General features: G+C 43.1%; 1 protein-coding gene across 1 annotated transcript in view; it reads right to left on the bottom strand.

The window, feature by feature from the left end:
• Positions 1-24656, bottom strand: part of WASF3 (WAS protein family, member 3) — a 49147-nt gene that overhangs the window by 5941 nt on the left and 18550 nt on the right. The window contains exons 4-8 of the mRNA XM_010851255.1: positions 14464-14598; positions 12255-12408; positions 8248-8365; positions 987-1153; positions 5-176 (exon numbers count right to left, since the gene is read on the bottom strand). Of these exons, the coding sequence (XP_010849557.1) occupies positions 5-176; positions 987-1153; positions 8248-8365; positions 12255-12408; positions 14464-14598 (746 nt within the window). The remainder of the gene's footprint in view (positions 1-4; positions 177-986; positions 1154-8247; positions 8366-12254; positions 12409-14463; positions 14599-24656) is intronic.

The following is a 24656-nucleotide window of genomic DNA, read 5'->3' as shown; positions in this document are numbered from 1 at the left end:
GGGCCAGGTGCCGGGCGGAGGCCGACGGGGGCCGGAACTCGTGCTCGGGGGCCTGGGCTGCCGGCCCGTGGGACGGGCCGTCACCTGCTCCGTAGGAAGGGGTCCCAGGCTGCGGGTGCAGAGAGTGATTGGGGGTGGCCGGGTACGAGTAATCCGTGACATCCGATGCATGGGACCTGCGGGCCAGAGCCAGGGGTGGGAGAAAGTGGCGTCAGTTAAGAAGACTTCCCCCACCCCGGCCACCAGGCATCAGCGTACATTTAAATCAGAACACGGCAAGGCACAGAAATCACACGCTTATTCCCTGTACTATCGACAAGGTCGAGGCCCACAAGAGCTTCCAAGCACAATGCAATCATGACTTTAGCGGCAAAGCTCCAGGGTTACGAGGTTTCAGAGCCACAGCTGTGAAGTGCGTGGTCAGACAGACGGACAAGCGACAGACAGCTCAGCCCCCTTCACAGCATCGCAGCGGACACGTTTGTAAGACAGGAGCCTCCAAGACAGGGCGCTGAACTTGAAAACGGCATCCAAGGTGGAAGATTTCAGCGGCGATTAAACTGAGAGCATATAACTAGACCTTAACAAATGGCAGATGAATCGGGGGGGAAAAAATGAACGGTAAGAACAGAGAAAGAAGTCAAGAATGAGGTGAGTGGTAGTTTTCTTGAACAGGAGAGATGTATTTATGGCCAAAAGAGAGAGAAGGAACACAGTGCCGCAGGCAGAAGCCCTCTTGCTGCCTCCAAGGCTTGCGGGAGAAAGAAACTCTGAAAGGGTGCACGCGTCTCCGTGTTAGTTGGCAGAGTTCAGAAGAATGCTGGGACCCTAGGGGTACCGCTGGGGGCGGGAAGGGCTGGGCAGCGCCGCAGGGCGTTAGTCACCCGGGTTATGGGACGTGTGGTCAGTACAGGGCAGAGCATCCTCTCGTGACGCCGAAGCAGGGGGCCGTGAGGGCGGGGACCGGAGCAAGCGGAAGCACAAACCCGGCGGGCGTCCTGTGCTCTGCCGCGCCCCCCGCCTGCTGCAGCTTCCTCGCGTCACTCATGAACTCAATGCCCATCTTCCTTCTCTCCCACTCTTCTCTTCTGGTCCTGACTTTTCTCACACTTATTTGCTGGCTTCTGTTGGGATTCAGCTTGTGTCTCTCTCTCTGAAGGGAAGAGGCAAACACACGTCGGGTCTTTGGAATTCAGACAGCAGCTTCCCCAGGACATCACTGCATAGAAAAGTTCTCTAAATGGCAGAAGACTACTGTTTTTGGTTTTTCTTTCCTTTTTTCTTCCCTAATTTCAATATAAACATAATTTGTAACTCACTTCCTTCTTCCCTCATGTACAGTATGAACTGCACATTATGGTGTGCATATGACTGTCTTTTGAACTATGCCAACTGTTGGCAAGGGAGTTAAAAATATTTTCAGTGGGGGAAGAATCTGACCTGTTCTTAGTTTTAGCGTATTTTAAAAATGTAGATACCTGAAACTCTGGATTCCCTGATGATGGGAGCGTGGCCCCGTGTGGGTAACTGTGTCATAGCCGGGGTACAACTTTCAAATGGAAACAAACTTATCTACAGGCTACAGAGTGCTTCTGATGGGGTGAGGAGCCGGGGCTGGAAATATCATGGCACGATTCAGAGCTCTGTTCTGTAAGGTTCGGGGTGATGGAGGGCCGAATGGAGGCAATGGAGGACAAAACTGGATGGAGGACAGATGCGAGCAGGGCATGCCCAATGTCGGGAATTACAGCAGGAGAGCCTGGGGGGCAGGGCTCTGTGACGGTGGTGGGGTGGAGTGGAGAGGGGGCTGACTGGTCACTCGAGGTGTCACTGCCCCTGTTCAGGGGACACTGGTAGGCTGGACAAGAGATGAGGAGGAGGGTGACTGCTGAGCGAAAAGGACCCCCCAACAGGAAGGCAGAATCAGCCCCAGGAGACATGGCACTCGTGTGAGCCCGGGCGGGTGGTCCTGAAGCTGCAGGGGCACCAGGAGTTATCTGTTAGGGGAAAGAGAATGTGGAAGAGTGAAGAAAAGATGGGACAGGAGGAAGTGTCAGCAGTGGAGACTCAGTGGGAGAAGCAAATGAAGCCCTCGGGGTTCTGCGGGAGGGCAGGGTCGAGTGGCTGCGACCCAGGGTCAGGCAGCTGCAACACCCAGAACAGGGCGAGGAAGGGGGAAGCACAGGGGCCGGGGGGCACCCTGCTTCCCGACTGATGTGGGGAGCCAGGGACAAGCATTTGATCAAGGCCCATCCTAAACGTATGCTTAGAATCAAACCATTCCTGATGATCTACAGAGTGAAAACTTATCATTAGTTTGTGTGATGAGCTGAAAATGTATTACTTACAAGAATAAATTATATACATACCATCAAACTTAATGCTCAAATTTCCCTCAGTTACCCTGAGTACATCCATTAAAAACCACGTTTCTAAATAACACTTAAAACAGGAACGTGTGAAAGTCGCTCAGTTGCGTTTGACTGTTTGCAATCCTATGGACTGTAGCCCACCAGGCTCCTCTGTCCAAGGGATTCTCCAGCAAGAATACTGGAGTGGGTAGCCATTCCCTTCTCCAGGGGCTCTTCCCAACCCAGGGATTGGCCCAGGTCTCCCACACTGCAGGCGATTCTTTGTTCTCTGAGCTACCAGAGAAGCCCAGGAATATGAGACATTATAAAATCAAAAGGTAAATAACACAGGGCAGACTTCAATTTCATTAAGTAAAAAATATACACACGTACAGAAAAAAGACCAAAAAGAGAAATATACTAAAATACAAAAACAGTGGTTTCTCTGGTAATAAGATTATGAATAATTTTTTCCAAATATAAAAATTTAATCTTATTTTATAATAAGAAAACTGTTATACTTTCATAAAATAAAAAGTATCCAAAATAATTTAAGGGCTATAATCCATCAATTTTATACCCAGCATGGCACGTCTAATCTCAGATTCCAGAATGAATATCGATTAATTCAACTGAAAGATTTTTAAAAACTCATTTTTCCATCTGTACCTATGGAAAGACTTATGTATGGATTATTACAAAGTGTACGTTTTGCACGAATAAACAGTCAGAGCTTAGCTGGAGAAAACCGAGCAGCAGATATGACATCCTGGGAGCTGTCAAGTTCACGTACTTCTCACCCAAAGAACTATGAGCGGAAGTGTATCTTCAGTCTTACTTTCTACAGAGATAAACTGACACAAAGACTAAAACTTGAGGCTACAGCTCAGTTAAAGCTCCAGGAATTGTCAGATCATTACCTGATAACAGCTTGTACAGAAAAATCTAGACCCTGCGTCAGTCAGTGACCGGCAGCCCTTGTGGGGAAGTGTATTTATGGGAACTGTACCCACCGAGCACTAAGCATCTTCTGTACATTAGTCTGAGCTAAACACGGAGGTTAATACGCATTTCTTAAAACACAGATTTATTGCAAGGTCCAGGTTACTGCTGATGTAAGAATCCTCTATTCACGTTTTTAAATGCTGATGGAAGAGCCCACCTTTACAGAAGCAGAAATACGAAATTAACTGTAAATTACAATTACTGGTCAGTTCTTCCTGTCCAGTGAAGCCCTTTTGGGATAGATGCTGCTTAGTGACCATGTCTTTCACATCTGCAAGAAAACAGTTTTACTGAATTGCTAACAATTCTTAAATTCCTAAGAGAATTCTCCTCCTGCAATTAGAATACGTAAGATTAGCAAACTGAAAGGGACGGGGGGAAACTTTGTTCATCCCTTTTGGAAAGGTTATCAAGAAGAACAATGAAGTTATTCCTTGATCACATCAATCGCTACCAATCATTTCAGATACCAAGTGGCAAAGGAAAAGCAAAATTCTAAGCAAAAGAGGCAGAGAAAGAATGAAATGATTATCAAAATGAAAATGCCAGTTATGGGCAGGTACTAAGCCCAAATTCAGAATCAAGGTTAAAATAGTACATCTTGATTAGTAGAATGATTAAGTGAAGTCACAGATGGAAAATGATGCAAAGTAACCCAACACCAAACAAAACTAAAGTATTATTTCAAACTCAAAACATATGCAACACTCATCTTTAGGGAAAGTTTGGAAACACACTGTGGTCCATATAAACACAAAGCCGTGCTACGCTTCCACTTACAGGGAAGCCAAGCCCCGCTCACCCTCACAACGCATGCATGCACACGCGCGCGCGCACACACACACACACACACATACACACACCTAGTGTCTGGGGACAAGGATCCTTCAGAAGACGCTCCGTGGTGTGCGCTCTGTGATAACCTGGTGTCAGGTCTAAGCTCTTTGTCATACGCCATCATATTCCATTCTTGGCGCCTGTTTCTGGCTTTTCTAACCTTTTTCACCTCCCGGGTTGTGCCATCTATACGCTTTTGCTCCTGACGTCCAAGGAGGAAGGCAAGCGTGCCGAGACAGAGGGAAGGAAAAGAGCAGGTTAGTGCGGTTGCCACGGCAGCAGTGAGCCTGGGGTGCAGACAGGGCGGGCCCCTTTCCATCACTCCCGGGTCAAGAACCTCCTAACGCCCTCACCCAACTCAGACCCAACCAAGAGAACAGACACTGATTTAACACCAACAAGTAAAAGTTACTGTGCTGCAGTTTCAAGAGTTGCTTACCATCATTTTTGGTCAAGAATTCTCACCTCACTAAGATTTAGCTTTTTTTCAGTGTACGATACTTCTAGATCTATTTTATACACATGAAATACCTGCCTGCTCCAGAGACATCGTTTCCCACCCTTATACTGCTCTGACTTGTTAATGTGTAATTATCTGTCACAAAATAATTTTAAGTGTTCAGTTTCAAAAGGATTATTTCAGAATATTTGAGTGAACCCTGCAACTAGCTTAACACAAACTAAAAACAAGGTTAAGAACTTACCTTCCCTCTCACTCCTGCTCCAGATCTACTTTGCCAGTAAAAATGTCTTCAATAAATAACTTGGGTTCTATGCAGGTGCTTTTTTAAAGGTGAGGACCCTACTTCCATATGTGTTTATATGTCCTTCCTGCTCCCCTCGTGAAATCTGATGATCTTCTGGAAACCGATCTATGAGCCTTTAAGTCCTACGCCCCCCTTACAGCCCCTCCACACGTGGCTCTGCAATGAACAAATCCAGGTAACAAGATGTTCACTATGGCTGGGGCACCTGCCAAGCCCGGAAGGTATGAATGGAAACCAAGAGAGGACAGGTGTCTGCCCTCATGGGGATTGCGATCTCACCCAAGCTGAACTCCCAACTGTCAATGGAAAGGAACCATTAAAAACTACATTTTAAAATTTTAAATAAATGAAGATAATGCCTAATAACAATAGCGATAATCTTCACAACTGGAGGAGTCCTGTTAGGGGCATAAACTGGTCCAGTCCTGAGAGGGTCAAGAGCAAGAGGGTGGCACCTTTCAAAATTTTAAGTCCACACTGCACTGCTGGGAACTGACCCTGAAGAAATACCTGTACCTGAGTACAGGTACCCCTCCAGTGCTGTATCAGGGACAGTTTGGAAGCAACCTAAATACTCATTAATTCATTAACTGGTAAATAGCTCATGAAGTATCCAAACTTTGGAATATAATACAACTATTAAGAAGAACAAAGTACATCTTTATTATATCATGATATGGATATGTCTGTATCTATTGTACACCTGTATTATGAATGCACAGCTGTTACCAGAGGGCAGTTATGCCTGGGAAAGGGAGACACTCACCTCCAAATTTTCTAAACACATGTGTTTACTTCAGGATGGGTTGGGCATTTTACAACTGGTGTGTACTGTCTGAATGCTTTTAAAATCAAGAGAAAGAAAAGGAGGGAGATTTCTCCGGATTCCAACATACCTCCTGCTTGAGAGTCACTGTCTTCGACTAATTAATAGCTATCACCCTTACTTTTAAGAGATGAATGCTGAGCAGGTAGGGACAAGTGTGGTGGTATCTGCCACTCTCTTTACAATGGCTCAGCCTCCAATCTACCCTCAATGCACGGCCGACACACACACACACACACAAGCTGACTATGATGTAACACTGACCCTGACACATCTGCACCTGGCTACGCCGCCTACATGAAGACCCCAAGGCTGTCCCCAGCTCCTTTTTACACCTGGATGATCTCAGCTGCTGCTATTTAGAACGCTGCTCCATCCTGAAGCCCCACCACCTCCACGCACACACTCCGCTCAGCCAGCCTCTTCTATCTGCATCTCAGGGACAGACCTCCTCCCCTCTCCACATCCTCCCCCACGGTCACCTAGCCTCCTGCTGCCCACCCCCAACAAAGCCACCCGATCCCTCACTTTCCAGCTCTGCAACTTCAGCCTGACACCAACGTCGTTATTTGCATGACTTAAAAAAATGTTTTTACACCAGCAAACGAAGGAAATTTCATGTTCAGAAACAACGGATGTCTTCTCCCCAAATTTTCTAAACTAATTCTTCCTTCCCATGGGCTTGTCTGTTCCAAATAAGAGTGTGACTCCTGGGGTTTCTAGAATCCTGGGAAATGAAGGCTACCTTGCCTCGTTTTCTGTTCCTATAGAAAGCAGATTTTGTATTAAAAATGTCAAATTTCTTTCCCTCCTTATGAGTTCCAGAGGATGGCATGACTTTTTTTAATGTTTGTTTCCCCCACTCAACTCTCATCTCCATGAGGGTGATAGTCCTTTCTTTTACATCACAGCCTTTAGAAGGCATTCAAAAAAGAACCACTATACAAATGAATGAAGGAGAAATTCTCATCAGAATTTTATGTGTTTGAGGCACACAGGATGAGACAAAACCACCAAGGAAATGACAAATAATTCTGTACAGAGGGTAATCACACACAGTCGACAAGACTGCTTTCCCCTGAAGAACAGTGGTGGAAAAGTTAAATATTTTTGCCAAAATGAACACTGCTGCTTCGAGGGAATTCTGGGAGGCCATCTGAAAGGAGGCATGCTTTAAAGGAGAGAACTTGTAAAGTCTTGGGATTCTGCCCTGGTGCCATGAAGAGGTTCGGGGATTCAGAGCCATGGGCCTTCAAATCTCCGTTCTTCTTTGGAGAGATCAGCATCTTCCCATTCTGCACTTCAGTCCTTAGCAGTGTCTTTGCTTGAATATTGCTCCACTTGAACACCCAGCAACCCTTCCAAGATTCCCCATTAAATCGCTCCAACGGGATTCTCCAGGCAAGAATACCGGAGCAGGTTGCCATGCTGTTCTCCAGGGGATCTTCCCGACCCAGGGATCGAACCTGGGTCTCCTGCATTGCAGGCGGATTCTTTACCATCTGAGCCCCCTGGGAAGCCCCGAGAAGAGCACACAGATGACAATCTGAGATATTCCCTCCCAGGATTTGAGGTAACGTTTCACACCTGCAGTCTTCGACTGCCGCGCTCCCTTTCTGAAATCCTGTCTTCCAGTCTCCAGTCCTCTTCCATCCTGAACTGTCACTCCTGCGGCGCCAGCACCTCCTAGTTGTCTCAAGCCTCCAGGGAGCCGGCCCACAAAATGCTAATGAGCTCTTAACTCACACACTAAATGGTCATTTTTTAAAACATCATTCATATATAAAAGGCTTGGCAACTAATTGCCTTTGGAGAATTAACTGATTTTCAGTCATTTAAGTCTAATTTCTGGGCCCCAAAGAGACAATTTTCAAAATAGAAGTTCCTGAACCCGAGGGTGGGTTTGTCCCTCTAAGAGTGTTTGCAAGGCAGGCACCTCAGTTCTCCTGCCTACGACCACCCCACCAAAGGGAAGCAGCTCATTTTCAGGAAATACTATCCTCTCAGTGTGCTGACCACACATGCTTTTCCATCCGATACGAACCTCTCTCACCAAGGTCTTAATTACAGTTAGGTGGCAGCCCAACAATTAATAATGTTAAAAATGCCAAAAGCAGATAATTCTAACTGATATGGAAGGTTGACTGCTTTATGAAATTTGAAAGTGCAAGAGAAAAGTTATAAAATGCAGTGACAAAACTGAAATTTTTGCCACTACTTTTATGAAAGCAAAGCAAGTTTTAGAGAATAAATCAATAGAATTTATTGCCAGTAGCACTGTATTACTGTGTTAGATTGAATGGTATCTTCATGTGAAGAATGCAACCTCTAGAAAAACTTCAGCACAAAACCCAGCATCTCAACTGTTTAAAAAAATGTACGGATCTTTAAATCTCTAATTTCTAAGTCAGCATCTCAATTACACATTTATATGAACATTTCCCATACTTGAATTCTTTACCTTTTGACGTCTTTTCTCTTTCCTTTTGTCTTCCGTGTCCTGTAGCATTTTTTCTTTCCAGAGGTCAAAGAAATAGGAAGGATCAGTATAGAACTTCAGCCCATCCTTCTTATCATCTCTGTAAATCAATGTGTTACAAGTCAGGTGGGAAAAAAAGGTTGTATATTTTCATATCAGAGAAGGCAGTGGCACCCCACTCTAGTACTCTTGCCTGGAAAATCCCATGGACGGAGGAGCCTGGAAGGCTGCAGTCCATGGGGTCGCTGAGGGTCGGACGAGACTGAGCGACTTTACTTTCACTTTTCACTTTCATGTGTTGGAAAAGGAAATGGCAACCCACTCCAGTGTTCTTGCCTGGAGAATCCCAGGGATGGGGGAGCCTGGTGGGCTGCCGTCTATGGGGTCGCACATATGGGGTGATTATTAATGTTCATTTAAACTCACAAGATAACATCTGCATGAGGAATCTGAACTATCCTATACTCTCTGAAGTCTCCCAATTTTTCTTATTTGAAAAAAATGTGTGAACATGCAGTAACAGCAGTTTTTTCTAGAATAATTAAGTAAAAACTACTCTTGCATATTTAGATTTAGAAAACTGCTACCCCAAAATCACAATATGGCTCATAAACAGCAATATTTAATACCACAATTATTTCAAGGTATGTTCTGTTTATTCTAATGGGGGCTACATATAGAGATGGATGGATCTCTTAGCACATATATGTTCACTTCTATTCTGGAGCAACAAGGCTATTTGGATAAAAATTAGCAAGCACTCTGCCTTTTTTTAAAAATCAGGTTTGCCCAACATCTATAATTCAATTAGGAAAGGAGCAGAATATTCATGGTGCATACACGTAACTCGGATAGAAAGTGATGACCTAAATACTTTCCAAATGGAAAGTCTTAGTCACTCAGTCATGTCATGTTGTGACCCCTGGGGCTGTAACCCACCAGGCTCCTCTGTCCATGGAACTCTGCAGGCAAGAATACCGGAGTGGGTTGCCATTCCCTTCTCCAGGGTTCTAAATGGAAGTAACTCACAAAGAAAATTCACTTGCAGCTATTTAGTTTTCAAGAACTGCTATAATTACTATATATTAAAAAATATTTCAAGTCTTTATATGCTACTCATTCATCACAAAGTCAATAAAATGCAGCCAACATGGACGTGGACCCAAAGTTGTAATATACATCAATAGACAGCAAAGCTCAAAATAATCATGTTAAGAAGTGAACACTCTATCTGCTAATGCTTTAAAAACAGTATGTGACCTATATATTACCTTCAAGAGGAAGCAAAACATTTTCACTTAAAGACAGCATTTCAATTAGTCATTTGAGGCATACAGAGAAAGAAAAAAAAAATCAGAGAAATAAGTAAAGAGTTTGTGGCCCAGTAGTCAAACAAAGTGACATGAATTACTCGAGGGAAACTAGTCTTGAAGTCCCTGCTATGCCGGGTTCTCTAAGCTTCTCAGCATCAAATGATAAGCCAGGCTCTCAGGAGGGTGATCTGGCTATTCTCTGCCTGGAAGTCGCTAACAAACCAGCACAATCCACTCTGTACTTCAATTCTTTAGTTATTTAAAATCCTCTCTCTTCCCAATTTCCTAGTGACAAGCAACCTGCATTATTGGGATTTTACTGAAAACATTGTTGTGAAAAATATAAACTATTGCCCTAAGATACTACTAGGTTGTCAATATATTTGAGGACATAGAAAAACTGAGCAGCAACTTGCTGCAATTTTAAAATGTATAAAATGCATCTTCTTTTTTCAAAAGTGGAGCTAATACTTTGATGAGGAGTTACTACTTAATGGAACAAATATGTATAATAACTTAAGCAAACGTTAACCTTGACACCAGAATACAAGCAGAAATATTCTATGTTTATTGCAACTAAACACTTGACTTTTCATTCACACTGTACTTATTTAAAACTGTGTTGTCACTGTCATATGTAAATCCAACTGCAAAAGTTTGTGTTTTTTCCTACCAAAATATTTCTGCATTAATAAAAAGTAGATTTGAGTTGGCATGACTATTTTTAAACACACTATTAAAAGATATTTTTCTTTTCTATAAAACTGAATATACACAATATATATGAGCATCAATTTATTTTATGCAATTAAAAATTTTAACCACCACAAATATTTAATCATGATCTTGATTAGTCAAATATGAGTGGTTCATTGAGTTTTCTGGGTTTCTTTTTTCCTTTATAACAAAATATTTAGTGAGGTTTCTTAGGAAAATTTTAGTAAGTTCTCTGGCTCTGGAATAAATAAAGCTGAAATTGCCCCCAGAAAAATGTCTGCTGAACAAAAGCAAATTCACAAGTTAAAGCATTAGGCTTCCCATCCCATCTCACCTCTAGCTTGTCACAGAGCCACGGTTTGAGTTCCCGGAGTCACATGACAAATTCCCACTGGCTATCTATTTTACATACAGCAGAGCAGGAGGCAGGATGGAGGTACAAGAGGGAGGGGAAATGTGTACACCTATGACAGATTCATGTTGATGTACGGCAGAAACCAACACAGTATTATAAAGCAATTATCCTTCAATTAAAAATAAATTTTAAAAAGGTAAAAAAAAAATTAGGTTTACAATACTACTATTAATCTTTAAGTTGAGTATCTAAAGACTCCAGAAACATACATTTGTTTCATAGAAAAATGTGGTATCCTGATCCTCTCCCATCACAGCTTCCATGGAATCCCTATTTCATTTCCTGGAGCATCTTTCTGTCCATGCTGAAGAAAGGGATGCAGTCTGAACGACTACTTTCCCAGTAGAGCTCCAATAAAGGATGGATCCAAACATCTCCTTTTGGACCCCGAGAAAGGACAGGAATTCAGACCAAGAGAACCCCTGGGCACTGCCTGAGAAGGGCTACCAGACCCAGGAGAGCAGTAACGGACGTGGAGGACTCAGTGAATTCAGGAAGGTGGGGGCACCACCCAGTGGAGCTAATCCTGGGGGGCTGCGAGGATCACCCCCACCAGTCTAAGCTCATCAGAGGCTGAGGAGCGAGCTCTACAGGGGGTGAGAGATGGGGACGAACAGAGAATTACTGGGTAGGCCAAAAAGTTCGTTCGGGTTTTCCTGTAGCTGTTCCAAAAAACCCAAATGAACCTGTTAGCCAACCCAATACATGGAAACAGGAAAGAACTCAGTGACGCGGCAGCAGGTCGGAGAGGAGTTCTAAAGAGCGTTTTTAGTGTCTTCATAATAATTTTTGTACAGTTTATTTTTCGTTCTTTTTCTAGGAAGTTTGGTCCTGATAGAGTGTCCTACCAATTCAAATGAAAGGATACCTTCTTGATTCTATATTCACTCTTAGAAAACCCAACACTGCAGAACACACGTTTCTGAATTAAATAACACATGTCTGTGGGGCTGAAATGCTGAGACAGGTACTTGGCTGCATTAGAGATGAATTATGCAACTCCTTTAAACTTGACTTTGAACGTGAGGATCAACACAATCACACACCATTACTATGTAATGTGCCATCTTCTACTCACGATATCTGCATCTGAAAGCTAACATCAGAGCTCACACTTCCCTTGGTAAGCTTATCTGTATTTTGAAATACTCAAACTTTAGAAATTCTGTAAATCACTAATGTCATCGTGGTTGTTTTTGTTGTTGAGCTGCTAAGAGTCGACTCTTTTGTGACCCCAAGGACTGTAGCCTGCCAGGCTCCTCTGTCCATGTAATTCTCCAGGCAAGAACCCACTGGAGTGGGTTGTCTTTTCCTACTCCAGGGCATCTTCCTGACCCAGGGATCGAACCTGTGTCTCCTGCCTCTCCTGCATTGGCAGGAGGGTTCTTTACCATCTGTGCCACCTGGGAAGCCCAATTTCATCCTGGATAACACTGCAGTAATTATTCTCAAAGTCTGAAAAGATCTTTTCACCACACTGCCCACCTCTCTCAACTTACTTACCTGAGAGGCTCTGGGGACGCACCTGTACACAGAAGACCTACCTGTACGGTGTAAGGATGTTCAGAGGAGGCGGTTTATCGCTCTGGTTGTAAATGTCAGCAACAGGATTAGGAATGCTGTTCTTTGAAACCACCTGCTGGTCTTGGACTGTGGAACTTTTGAAAGCCTTTTTCATGTTGATATCCTGTAGTGACACTGTTTAGAGAAAAGTCCCCCAAGTCGGGTTATGTGGAAATATTTTGAACCGTTTAGAAACAAGTATAATTTGATTCACAATCATAAACATCTCCTAGAATAGCCGAATACATAACATCTATTCTAGCAGAATAATAGTACCTACTATTGTTCATTTAAAATCATGTTTACTAGTATGCACAACCCCTCCCTCTGATAAACAACAGTAATCTCTATAAATCATGTCTTTCCTTCTTTTGTGGCAATATAATGATTTCATTGAGCCTAATTATGAGTGCATCATTCTTTACTTAAATAGCATTTCTCAGAAACCACACAGGGATAAAGTTATGAGTGTAATAGGTATGTAAACACAAAGGTTCGGGGTATCCAGGGGGAGGGGAACCATTCAAACAGTTAATAAGTCTGCAAAAAATACACCAATGTAGAAAGTATATTAAGTTTTTCTGACAGTAATATTAAGGAGAAATGGTAAAGCTTTTCAGCACACCTAGAGTTCTGAAAATTAAGCAGCATGATACAAATCTGCACTAAGGAGTCTGAGAGAAGCAGGCTATTTACACTCATTTCTTGAGTCTGAACGGCATACTGCATCTCAGGTATCAACTCATCTGACCTTGACATGACTTTTTGAGGTGGGTGTACAGGCACATTCACCCATTGGACCAATGAGGCTGACGGTCAGGGGTGTTAAATGACCTTTCCAAGATTGCCCAACGGAGTGGCAGGATCACATAGAGCATAGATTTCCTGACTTGGTCAAGGATTCTTCTATAGGAATATCCACCAAGGAAAGTCTTAAGGGAGAATACTGATTGGGAAGGGAATGTAAGGCTATATAAAATGTGCTGTAGAATCTCACGATGCTAACCTTTTCCAGGGTAAAGTTTATCACAAGCATCACAACTGCAAGAGTCAACAAAAAGCTGAATAAAGACAAATATTTTTAAAATCATTTTTTATACCATTTGAAAAGTATATGATTGATTTAAAATATTAAAACTCCTTGTCTGAATAGACCCAGTAGCTATTCAAACTTTTCCTTTTAAATAAAAGACACATTTTAAAATTAAATTAAAAAGAGCACATCTCTAACTTCCTACTTTCTGTTGGAAAAGTAAGAATGTTCATAACAAATATTAAAGTCTCAATGTTCTACACTTTTTAAATTTTTAGTTCACTAATCTAATTTTGACCTTTGAAACAGATCTGAAGATAAGAAAACATGTTTTTTTGAGTGATGAGGGATGAATTTCATAAATAACTACATTAAAAAAAACTTTCAGTTTTTATTAATACTGCTATTGAAGGCCTAGTAGAAAAATAAGATGCTAGGATCATTTTAATGCCAGGAGGGAAACTGTAACTGCCTATATAAAGGGAAAAATAATTTTTAATTTGAGTGTTTTCTTCAAAGTAAATATAAAATGGCACATCTTGATTTGGGGGGATAGTTTTTTCCCCCCAAAATACTCTTTTATTTGAAAGAGACAAAAAGCGAAAAATTTTTTAAGGGATTGTTGAATTTTAATTTTTTTTGAAACTATCCCAATTTCAGGGAACGTCATCAAAATGACCATCAGTTAACTTCACAGCACCTGTGGATATTAACTTTGTTTCAGAGGCCTGAAGCCCTTCATTTCTGGGCAATTAAGTCAGCAGGATCGGCTCAATTACTTATAATCGGTCCTAAGCGGGGCAGAGGGTACAGGGCTCTCTTAGCTGGACAGTATCTTTGGAGTGAGTCTGTGATTTTTCCGGTAAGAAAGTATCTTTCCAATAACTACCAGTAACCTCCATTAGGACTTCTAACACTGAATGCATTCAGAGAGTCCTTTAAAACAAATACTGCGTGTGTCGTTTATTTACAAATTGAGTGTGGTTCACAAGGTAGACCAGATGTGACTCTTAATTACTAAGTAACCCTGCGCTGTGGGTTTTTCCCCTTGCTTTTCTTCTAGGAAAAGACGAGATGAAGGATGAGCGCACGACCTCAAGGAAGCAGCAGGGTGACTCCCTGCCCTCCTTCAGCATCACTCTCCAGGGATGACCTACCCTCTTCCACCGTGGAATCCAGCTGGGTGACCTTGACAGCGAGGCGATCAATCCTGTCCTGCAGAGAGTTTGCGCGGATGTAGAAGTTGTTGGCCTCGTTGAACAGCTCTCCGAATATGTCCTCAGCATGTTTGCCTGCAGAAGGCACCAACAGAAGGCCGCCTGTCAGAGGCCACACTCTCACCCAAGCCCAGCGCCAACCTCCGCACATGTGGTTTTGTGCAAATCATCACAAAATGCATCACTATCAAAGGCCTGTAGGATTTTTCAAAATTTATTAGGAATACTCACATGTATCTGAAAGTGACCCCAAGTTGTAGGATTTTTAAATGACCCAGATAATACAGAATTTTTACTATGAGCTTTCCGACCCCACCAAGTTGCTTCCCACTAAATTAAGCTTCTTTGGGAAAAAACTAGCTCTCATTTTGCATGCTTTACGCATACACAGTTCAGGACCTGAACTTTCCTTTTACTTCCCAAGTAAACAAATTTGATTCAACAAATCATGTTGGCTTCTAAATTCAGGGTTTTAACCTCATTCACAATCAGCAACGTCAGATATCTTATACAGTGCCTCACACTTCCAATGGCATTAAATTCTTCTAATTCATATTTCAAAATCTAGGTATACAATGCTAACTCTGGCCCTCCCTAAAAATCAGTATGTTGAATTCTGAGTTAAACTTTTCTGTACAGATCTCTTCTTTCCCATGAGTGCGAGACATACCTCCCATCTTCCTTAAAGTGTAATTAATAACATTTCTGAAAATTTCACAAGATCGGAATCAGTATCTGCTTTCACTCAATTTCCAAATCCTAACACCATTCCTTTACTCACTCAACAAACATTTAATAACTGCCTACTAAGCATGCAAGGTGCACTGGAGAAGGAAATGGCAACCCACTCCAGTGTTCTTGCCTGGAGAATCCCAGGGACGGGGGAGCCTGGTGGGCTGCCGTCTCTGGGGTCGCATAGAGTTGGAAATAACTGAAGCGACTTAGCAGCAGCAGCAGCAAGCATGCAAGGAGCATGAGTGCTAGATGCTACGGCATGAGTACGTTTAGTTCTTTAAGAAACGGCTAAACCGTCCTCCAGAGTGGCTGGACCATCCTGCGTTCCCACCAGCAATGAACGAGAGCTCCTGTTGCTCTCCACCCTCGTCCGCGCCTGGTGCTGTCAGTGTTTTATGTTTCGGCCGTTCTGATAGGTGTGTTTTATCTTGTTTTAAGCTGTGTTCCCCTGAAGACTGTGATGTGGAGCATCTTTTCATGGGCTTGTTTGCCATCTGCACATCTTCTCCAGTGAGAGGTCTGTTCGGATCTTTCGCCCATTTTCCAAACAAGTTGTTTATGTTTTTTATTGCTGAGTTTTAAGAGTTCTTTGGATATATTTTGGATAATGGTCCTTTATCAGATTATGTCTTTTGGAAACATCTTCTCCCAGTTGTTGGCCTTCTCCACAATATCTTTTGTAGAACATAAGTTTTTAATTTGGATAAAGTCCAGCTTATCAATTATTTCTTTCACTGTCATGCCTTTTTAGTACCGTATCTAAAAAGTCACAGTCATATCCGAGGTCATCTAGATTTTCTCCTTTGCTATCTTTGAGGAATTTCATTGTTTTACATCTAGGTCTACGATCCATTTTGACTTAATTTTTGTGACGGGTATAAGATGCATTGGTTTTATCTGCATATTCTATCAACTTATCACTCAAAAGAGAAGAGAGCCTGAACCTTCCAGGAAGAAGAGTCACCTGGAGCGAGAATAACTGTAACGCTTTCACCGCGCTTTACAGTTTACACGGTGCTCTCACACTCACTCTCCTTAGTCTTTGCTGTGAACCCCGAGACTATCACCTCCACGGGAGTTAAGAACCACCTGTGCCCACTGGGCATCCCCAGCTGTCCCCACCTGGGACAGAGCCTTCTGGCACTACCTGTATGATGACTGAGAACTCATGAGCCAAACACGGAGCCACTGCTCCCGCCTTCCAGGTGACTAAGCTGAGCACCAGGTGGTCCGTCCAGACACCGTGCCGAGAAAGTGGGAGGAACAGATGAAACGACAACGTGGGTCTCCTATCTTCTGATTCCCTGCCTTAGCACGTACTTCCCTCAGCTTTCTTGGCTAGAGATCAGCAACTTCCCATGAATTATCTCAGGTCATGAGACACTTGGAAATGTCCTGCTTACTTAATAAAATGGACCGAAATATTCTGCTGCTTCAGTGGTTACTCCTAGATACTGGATAAGCATCTCTTAAGAATTGAAAATCTGTATAATTTCATGAATTCTAACAGTGTAACTGTCTTAATAACAGGAATGCTGTCTGAGGAAATAAGATTAAGAAAGGAATCAATGAACACCACTAAAAATGGGAGTGGGGACTTTGACTTCTTATCTCAGTTAAGCAGTAGCTCGTTTCTCCTGAAGCTGAAAACCTGCGATGCAGCTCTCTGGAGTCACCTGAAATACTGCCGACAGTCCCCACTCACGCGATACACAAAATGGTTCCAAAAGGCAAACCAATTTAAAAAAAAAAGAGTCTTCAGATGAATTATGCATGCTTTTAAACACTGTAACTAGATGCGGCGTCCAATGGTAATGGCTGTTTGCTGCCTTTATTATGAACTTCCCGAGCAAGCCTTGTGTGTCTAATTACCTAATAGACATCTCCATGCTGGTGTCCTGTAAGAATCGCAATCCCTGGACAAGTTCTCATAGGAGCTCATGTTCCCATTAACTCAAACCCACACCTCTACATGCAAAGGCATGGTCCATCCGCGATGAAGCCCCAGAAAGAACAGAGTCACCGTGACTGCTCCCTCCCTCCACTGGCAGACACCAAACCTCTCCTGCGCCCCACCCGCTGAGCTCCGGCCCTTCCTGTTTCTCTCCTGAATTACATCAACAGCTTTGTTTTCCTGGGTCCAGATTCACCTTCCATCCTTAAATCTGCACATCAGGATGCTGCTATTCCAACCCTTCACTGCTCCCGTCATCTCAAGACCAAACCCAAGGCTCTGAGCAGGCATGGGGACCCCGTGCACTTTCGCTCTGTCCTTTTTCTGGGCTCCAGCAGAACACACTGCCTAAACCCTCCCCACTTGCTCATAGATGCTGTTAGTCCTCTGCGTGTTCAAACCCCTTCATGCTGTCACCTCACTCAGAAGAAGAGATGAAGGCGGGCAGTGACTCAGAAGGTTCTGCCGGGTCCAGTTCAGTGAACTTCCGGGCCCATCCCCTGCTGCCATCTCCCTCGCACGTTCCTGCCAACCAAACGGCCCTGCGGATGCTCAGACACGCCCGCTCCTGCCCAGGCTTTCACATCTCCTGTACCTCCCGCCTGGACCACTTCTGTCACCCAGGTCTAGACCCAAATGTCATCTTCCAAGGCAGATGTTCTCTAGCTAAATGGCAATCACCTCTCTGTATACACACTCACAGATGTAAACAAACCCCCACACACCCCCCGCCCCATCCCCTCCCTGCTATGTTGTTCTCTGAGCACTCACCGCCACATAAGTTATACACTTGTATTTAGTGATCCTGTTTCCGGCCTGCCTCCTTCCACAAGAACACACGATCCAGGACAGGGGGACTCTATGCATTGCTACATCAATCGCCAAGGTCTAGGGCGTGTCTGGCTTATTGTAGGTGCTCAAAAAGAGATTTGAAGAAACGAACAAAAATGCACACACTTAAAACTCATCCTTCGGGAAGCAGACTGGGGTCTGTGAGATCAGAGGCCCCTCCCTGTGTCCTCAGATACCCAGAGGACATCTTAGTCACAGGACACATCCTACACCCCTCCTCTTGGCTCTTTTACACAAGTCCTGTAAGGGCGTGGGCCACGCCTGTGGTCTCTGCACTGATTGCGCTAGCCAGTGCTCAGCATCTCTTGAATAAAAACACATAACCTGTACCAGTGTTTTCTCATCCACAAGGACACAGCCAACAAAGGCTCCCAGCTCAGGTACATTTGGGAAATGCTGGACTAGAAAGATGAAACATGTATACGCCTCAGGCGTCTCAAAATCTTTAACATGCCCGCATGTGTTGGGGTTCCGCAGGGCAAGCACTGTGGACATCACATTTTCAAACTGACTGGTTTTGAAACACCAGTAACGCCTTTCAGACCGTTTTCTGAAGCCCGTGTGGGAAGACGCCTGCCCATTCAGCTGCACGACCTGGAGACAAAGCGCCGTGTTCCAAATGGTTTGGATTCAAGTCTAGCAGCTGTTTTTTTGGAATGTCAGATGTAATCAAAATGGAACCAACTAATTTTTTTCTACTTGACCATTCATGGTTTAAAAAAAAAATTCCAGTGCAACTCCAAGAAAACCCCTTTCCCTTCAGCGCTGCAGAAATCTAATTAATAGCAACAGTGTGTATCACTGACAACTCAGGCATGGACAGCACAGCCTCTTCCTGAAGCGACTTGAATGTTCTCAAAACACACTCTGCAGATGCTAAACAGGCCAAAAAGGATCAATATCACGGACCCTCCACCTTCACTGCTTAATCCTATTTGAAAAAACACAACAGACACTCTACTCTCTTTGGAAGTTCTCGATTTATAAAAACAAACAGAAATTAAAGACTTGCAAACTTAATCTTCTACTAGCTGCTGGAAGCTGACAAGTGACTAAAGAGAAGAAAATAGGAGGAACTATATTTTCTGATGAACGAGAATAAAGCGTTGCAACCACAGCACTCAGTTCTACGAACAGTAACTCGTTCGAAGAGCTTAATTTGACTCACTCTTCCAATGGCAAGTCCGATAATAGCTGAACCGAACTAATTCTGAATTAAAGACCACGAAGAGGTAAGAGCCACTGATTCATTCTTAACTGACAAAGAACCAATTAGGGATTTATCTGTACCACACGAGTTTGAGTCCAAGCTCAAAAAATCTTGTTGGGAAGGAAGGGAGCAAGGAACGGGGCAACGGGCAGAGGGTAATCTCTCAATAAATGAGTATTTGGTAGGAAGGATGCAGACAGGTGTCAGGGGTGTGTGAAGCAGGCAAGAAGCGGGTAAACCCAGTCCTGGAATCACCACCGTAGGCAGATGGGGCAGGACGTGCCAGTGCAGAGGCAAAGCAGAGGGCTGAGATGGCAGAAGGGGGGTGTCTGGTTCTCCCGGAATAGCTTTTATTTTCCCAGTGAAATAAGCAAATCATTCGCTCACAATCTGGGATGGGGGGCTGCGGGGAGAAAAGATGTGAAACAGGCAGGAAACTAATTAGTGCAGGAATTACAGCGTGACTGCCGAGCAGCCCTGAACGCCCACCTGAGGAAGGCTGCTGATTTCATGTCCCTCTCCTTTTCTGACACAAGCACTTAAAGATACAAACTTCCCTCTGAGCACCTCTTTACATAAATCCCACAAATACATTGGTGATTCTGTGTGTTCGTTACCGGTGCAGTGAGAGTTTGCAATTTCCTTTTTGGGTTCTTCTTTGACCCAAGGATTAATTTAGAAGCTGCCGTTTGATTTTCCAATATGTGAGAACTATCTAGAACGATTATTAGAATTATTTTCTCATTAACATCATGGTCTTGGTGGTATAAGTCTCTTCAAATATATTATTTTATGGCCAAGCGCATGCCCCATCTTAGAGAGGGAGCATTGAAAGAACGTATATTCTGCAGGTGGGAGTTTTGTGTTCTACAAACATGGATGAAGTCAGCCTAGCTGGCAGTGTCGTTCAAACCTCCCATATCCTGGTAAGTTGTGATCCTTGGAATCTGTCTTTCCCAGTTCTGGGGCAGTGGTTTGTCCTGTGACCTCAGTTCTCTGATGATCTAAGAGAAGCTGCTGAGATCTTTTCTTGTGCAGGTGGGTGGGAGTTCCACGTCTGGAATGCCAGGCTGGGGTCATCTGTGGTTCCTGCTTCTTTCTGTAACTTCTCTTTTTCTTAATCGAGTGTCACGCTTTTCTCCCTTCCCATGAGTCTCCTATTTTTGGCTGGATCACGTGTGTAAAAGGCTGGTAGAGGATGAAGCAGACATAGTAGACCTACCCTTATGAAAGGCCCTGTGTCAAGGAGGAACACAGCTGAGACTGCTGATTATCACAGTCATGGACTGATAGAAGAGTGGTGTCATGGTTTGGACAATCTTAGAAAAAAACATTAAAAACCTTGAAAATCTTCCCTCAGTGTTTTTAGGTGATAATAACAGTGCAGATCACAATGATCAGAGAGACACCTGTAAGTCACTTATGATACATTACCATAGGCCTATGAACTCATGAGATGGGAAGAACACAGCTGATAAAGGCAGAGAGGTTTGATGGCTGGCTCTCCACGTGAGCTAGGAAGAATTAGTCTGCATTTAAATCTTGCCACACTGCAGTCGGCCCGGGGCAGGGAGAGGTGAGAAACAACCCTGGTGTCATTACTTCTGTCGAGGAAACACTTCTGATGCTCTAGGTGAGTGATGGGTTAGGGAAAACACTTCAGTTTCCAACAGCCCTGTCTTTGTGAGGAGGGGATTCTTCTACTTGCCTCCAATTCTGTGGCCAACAGAGCCTTACTTTACATATACAGGTACACAGGAATGCTTACCTCCTTCACTGGCTTTCTATTTTTATCCACAAGAAATGCAAACATGTATCTCAGTTTGAGGCAGTAAATTTTAAAAAATTCATGCTGTTTCTTCTAGTCAACTCTGTCTAGTACATAAACACCTCTTCTCTTAAAGCACCCTTAACCTAGCCTGAACCTGCCTGGTGATGAACTTGTGATCTATCTCTTGAATATATTATGTTTAATCTTCCCTTTTTCCCCTCAAATATTCCATTTGGCTAAAGACATCCAAGAAATCTATTCAGTGCATGCCTTCAAAACACTTAAAATCTCTCTTCTGACTAGAACTGCACTTGGTATAATCAATTAACACAACCCTGAACTTCAGATCCAATTACATAAAGCAAATGTGTTATGCTGCAAGCCATCAAGGGAGTATTTTCATTCAATTTAGCATTTGCTTTGATATGAGACATAATACATAAAGAGTATTAATAAAAATACTAATCACTAATTTAAAAACTGAGAAGAAAACAGACTTCCCTTCTCATTTATACAAGTACTCAATGTAGAAATTAAATGGAAAATAGGTTTTGTAATAGTTTTTTTTTAAGAGACTCATGTTTAAAACTGATAGAGTCTCAAAATTTTTATACCATTGGTAAGGATGATCTTATCTCTGTGGGAGGAAGCTTGATGACATATAAGATGAAAGAAATCTTTTTAAAAAAAGAGAGAGATGCCAAAAAAGATTTGAGATGTCAGTACTAGTTTTATACAAGAATTATGACAGTGTCTCCCCAAACAAACAAACATATGTATGCCCAACAGCAAGATAATGGTTATTCATGGTATATCAATATAATACAGTAATCTCTAGCTATTAAAAATGTATCTTAGATGCTGAATATATACTGAGTATAGGCTACAAAACCAGATGTATGAGAAATCACTTTTAGAATGATATATATGAACCATTATCAATGACTTCCTGTGATTAATAAAAAAAATTATAATTTTTTCCTTTCATGTTATCCTGTGCTAAGTTCTCTATACTATCTTATTAGTACCATCAAATATAACCAAAAACTCTGGGCAGGGGGTACCTAAGGTCTAATTCCTTTCCTTGTGCCATCTTGGAGGCCTTCGTAAGAGAGGAAAAGAAAGCTATTACTGCAAGAACGTAGAGAGAGAAGTGGAAACTGGCTTGGGAGGCACAGAAATGGATTTGACACAAATGCTCTGTCTCCTTTTTAAAGCAAATTCTATTAGAATTACATTATAATGTCAGAAGGAATTTGATTGCAAGACACTAATTTTAATTGAGCAACTAGGTGATAAGAACAAGAGCACTCAGATCATTAATCAAGGAAAATGATGAAAAAGCACTCTCGATTCAATGTTAATTGCTACACTAAACTGCCATTATTTGAAGGAAAAAAAATCAATACTCCATTGCTGGAAAACCAAGTAACACACTAATTTTTTTCCCCCCTCACTGAAGTAAAGTTGATTTACATATTATTTTCATTTCAGTTATATTACACAGTGATTCAATATTTTTACAGGCTATATACTGCATTAAAAGCTGTTACAAGATAATGGCTATAATTCCCTGTGCTGTATTAGAAGATTCTTGTTGCTTATCTGCTTTATACACAGTAGTTTGTATCTCTTAATGCCACGCCTCTATCTTGCCCCTCCCTCTGCCCACTGGTAACCACTAGCTTGTTTTCTGTGTCTGTGAGTCTGTTTCTGGTTTGCAATATACATTCATTTATTTTCTAGATTCCACATATAAGGGATGCACAGTATGTCCTTCTCTGACACTTATTTCACCAAGTATAATACTCTCTCGGTCCATCCACATCGCTGCAAATGGCAGACTTCCATTCTTTTTATGGCAGAGCAATATTCTACTGTGTGTATGTGTGCGTCTGTAGCCCATTGTCTCTATCCATCGGTCGTCAATGGACAGTCAGGCTGCTTCCATGCTCAGTGCTTGTAAACAGTGCTGCTATGAACACTGGGGTTGTTGAAAAACGTTTTCAAGTTAGTATTTACATTTTCTTCTGGATATAAATCCAGGAGTGGAATCGCTGGGTCACACGGTAGTTCTGTTTGCATTCTGAGGGACTATTTGGTATCTATTATCCCCTCATGACACTGAACTGTCCCCCCACAGATGTGAAGAGAACCAGAGAGACACCAGAGGTGCACCAGACCCGAAAAGACCAAAGAGACGCCTTCTGGCCCTGGCTCTGTTCTTTCTCCCCTAGACCCACGAGACCAGTGCTTCCTAGCCTTTTTGACACCAGGGGACCGATTTTGTGGCAGGCAGTTTTTCCACGGATCAGGGGCAGGGGGCTGGTTTCCGGATGATCCGACACACTACAGTTTCTCTGCTCTTTATCTCTAATTTAACATCACCACTGACCTGACGGGAGGTAGTGGTCTGCGGCCCAGGGGTTGGGGACCGTTGCACTAGAGAACTAGTGACTCCAGATTAGAGGACACCCTGGTTTCACCCTGGTTTTCACTGGGCCCACCTGGACAGCCCAGGGTAACCTGCTTCTTGTGAGGTGAGTTGACAAGCAGCCTCAACCCTCTGCCTGCCGAGTGACACAGCACACCCGTGGGTCCCAAGGGTGAAGATTCGGATACCCTCGGAGGGGCTGCCCTCAGTCTGCCCAAAGGGGACTCCACGGAACAGACAAGACCGTGTGGGCAGCTCCGCTTACAAACAGGCCCCACAGACGTGACTGACACAACACTGTACACGGAACACGGCACGATGATTAAAAACCGTAATGGTTTATGTTGGTTTTCCTCACTTAGACCCCATGCCCACAGACGTTTCAGGCATACAAACAAGAGACTGAAAAGCATTCTTACAGAAACACATGAAGGCACACAGAAACACGTTCACCCTTCAATAATCTACGTGGTATCCTCCTGTAACATGAATCTACACATTTTAACAACTGCTACTAAGTCGCTTCAGTTGTGTCCGACTCTGTGCGACCCCATAGACGGCAGCCCACCAGGCTCTGCCGTCCCTGGGATTCTCCAGGCAAGAACACTGGAGTGGGTTGTCATTTCCTTCTCCAATGCATGAAAGTGAAAAGTAAAAGTGAAGTCGCTCAGTCGTGTCTGACTCTTCGAGACCCCATGGACTGCAGTCTACCAGGTTCCTCCGACCATGGGATTTTCCAGGCAAGAGTACTGGAGTGGGGTGCCATTGCCTTTTCCAATTTTATCAACAACCCCTACCAAAAATCAATTATAATTAGTTCAAACTCCAGAAGAAATCTATTTTGAAACACATTTTAAGTAATTTCCAGGTTACTCTGGCCTCAGCCAATGATTATAGGCATCATATATCAAAAATATATCCATAACAACACAGTACAATTCTTTTAAAGAAAAAGAAAAATACTCATCTGTTGTGTTTCTTCTTCAAAACAAATAAAAGCACTTGAGTTGTTGTTTTTTTTTTTTTTTAAACCACTCTCCTGTGCTTGAGGCGACCAGGATGTGAAATTTCATGGAGGATTTTCTCATTATTAACAGAGGTTCTGAAAATTTAACTGTGAAAACCTGTCACCCAAAATGCAGTGTGAACCATCTAAACCGAAAAGGAGTGGGATGAA

This window comes from Bison bison, unplaced genomic scaffold (genome assembly GCF_000754665.1).
Source record: "Bison bison bison isolate TAMUID 2011002044 unplaced genomic scaffold, Bison_UMD1.0 scf7180017864299, whole genome shotgun sequence".
Taxonomy (NCBI): Eukaryota; Metazoa; Chordata; class Mammalia; order Artiodactyla; family Bovidae; genus Bison; species Bison bison.
Note: the sequence above shows the minus strand (reverse complement) of the source record. Positions and strands in the feature narration are given on the sequence as shown.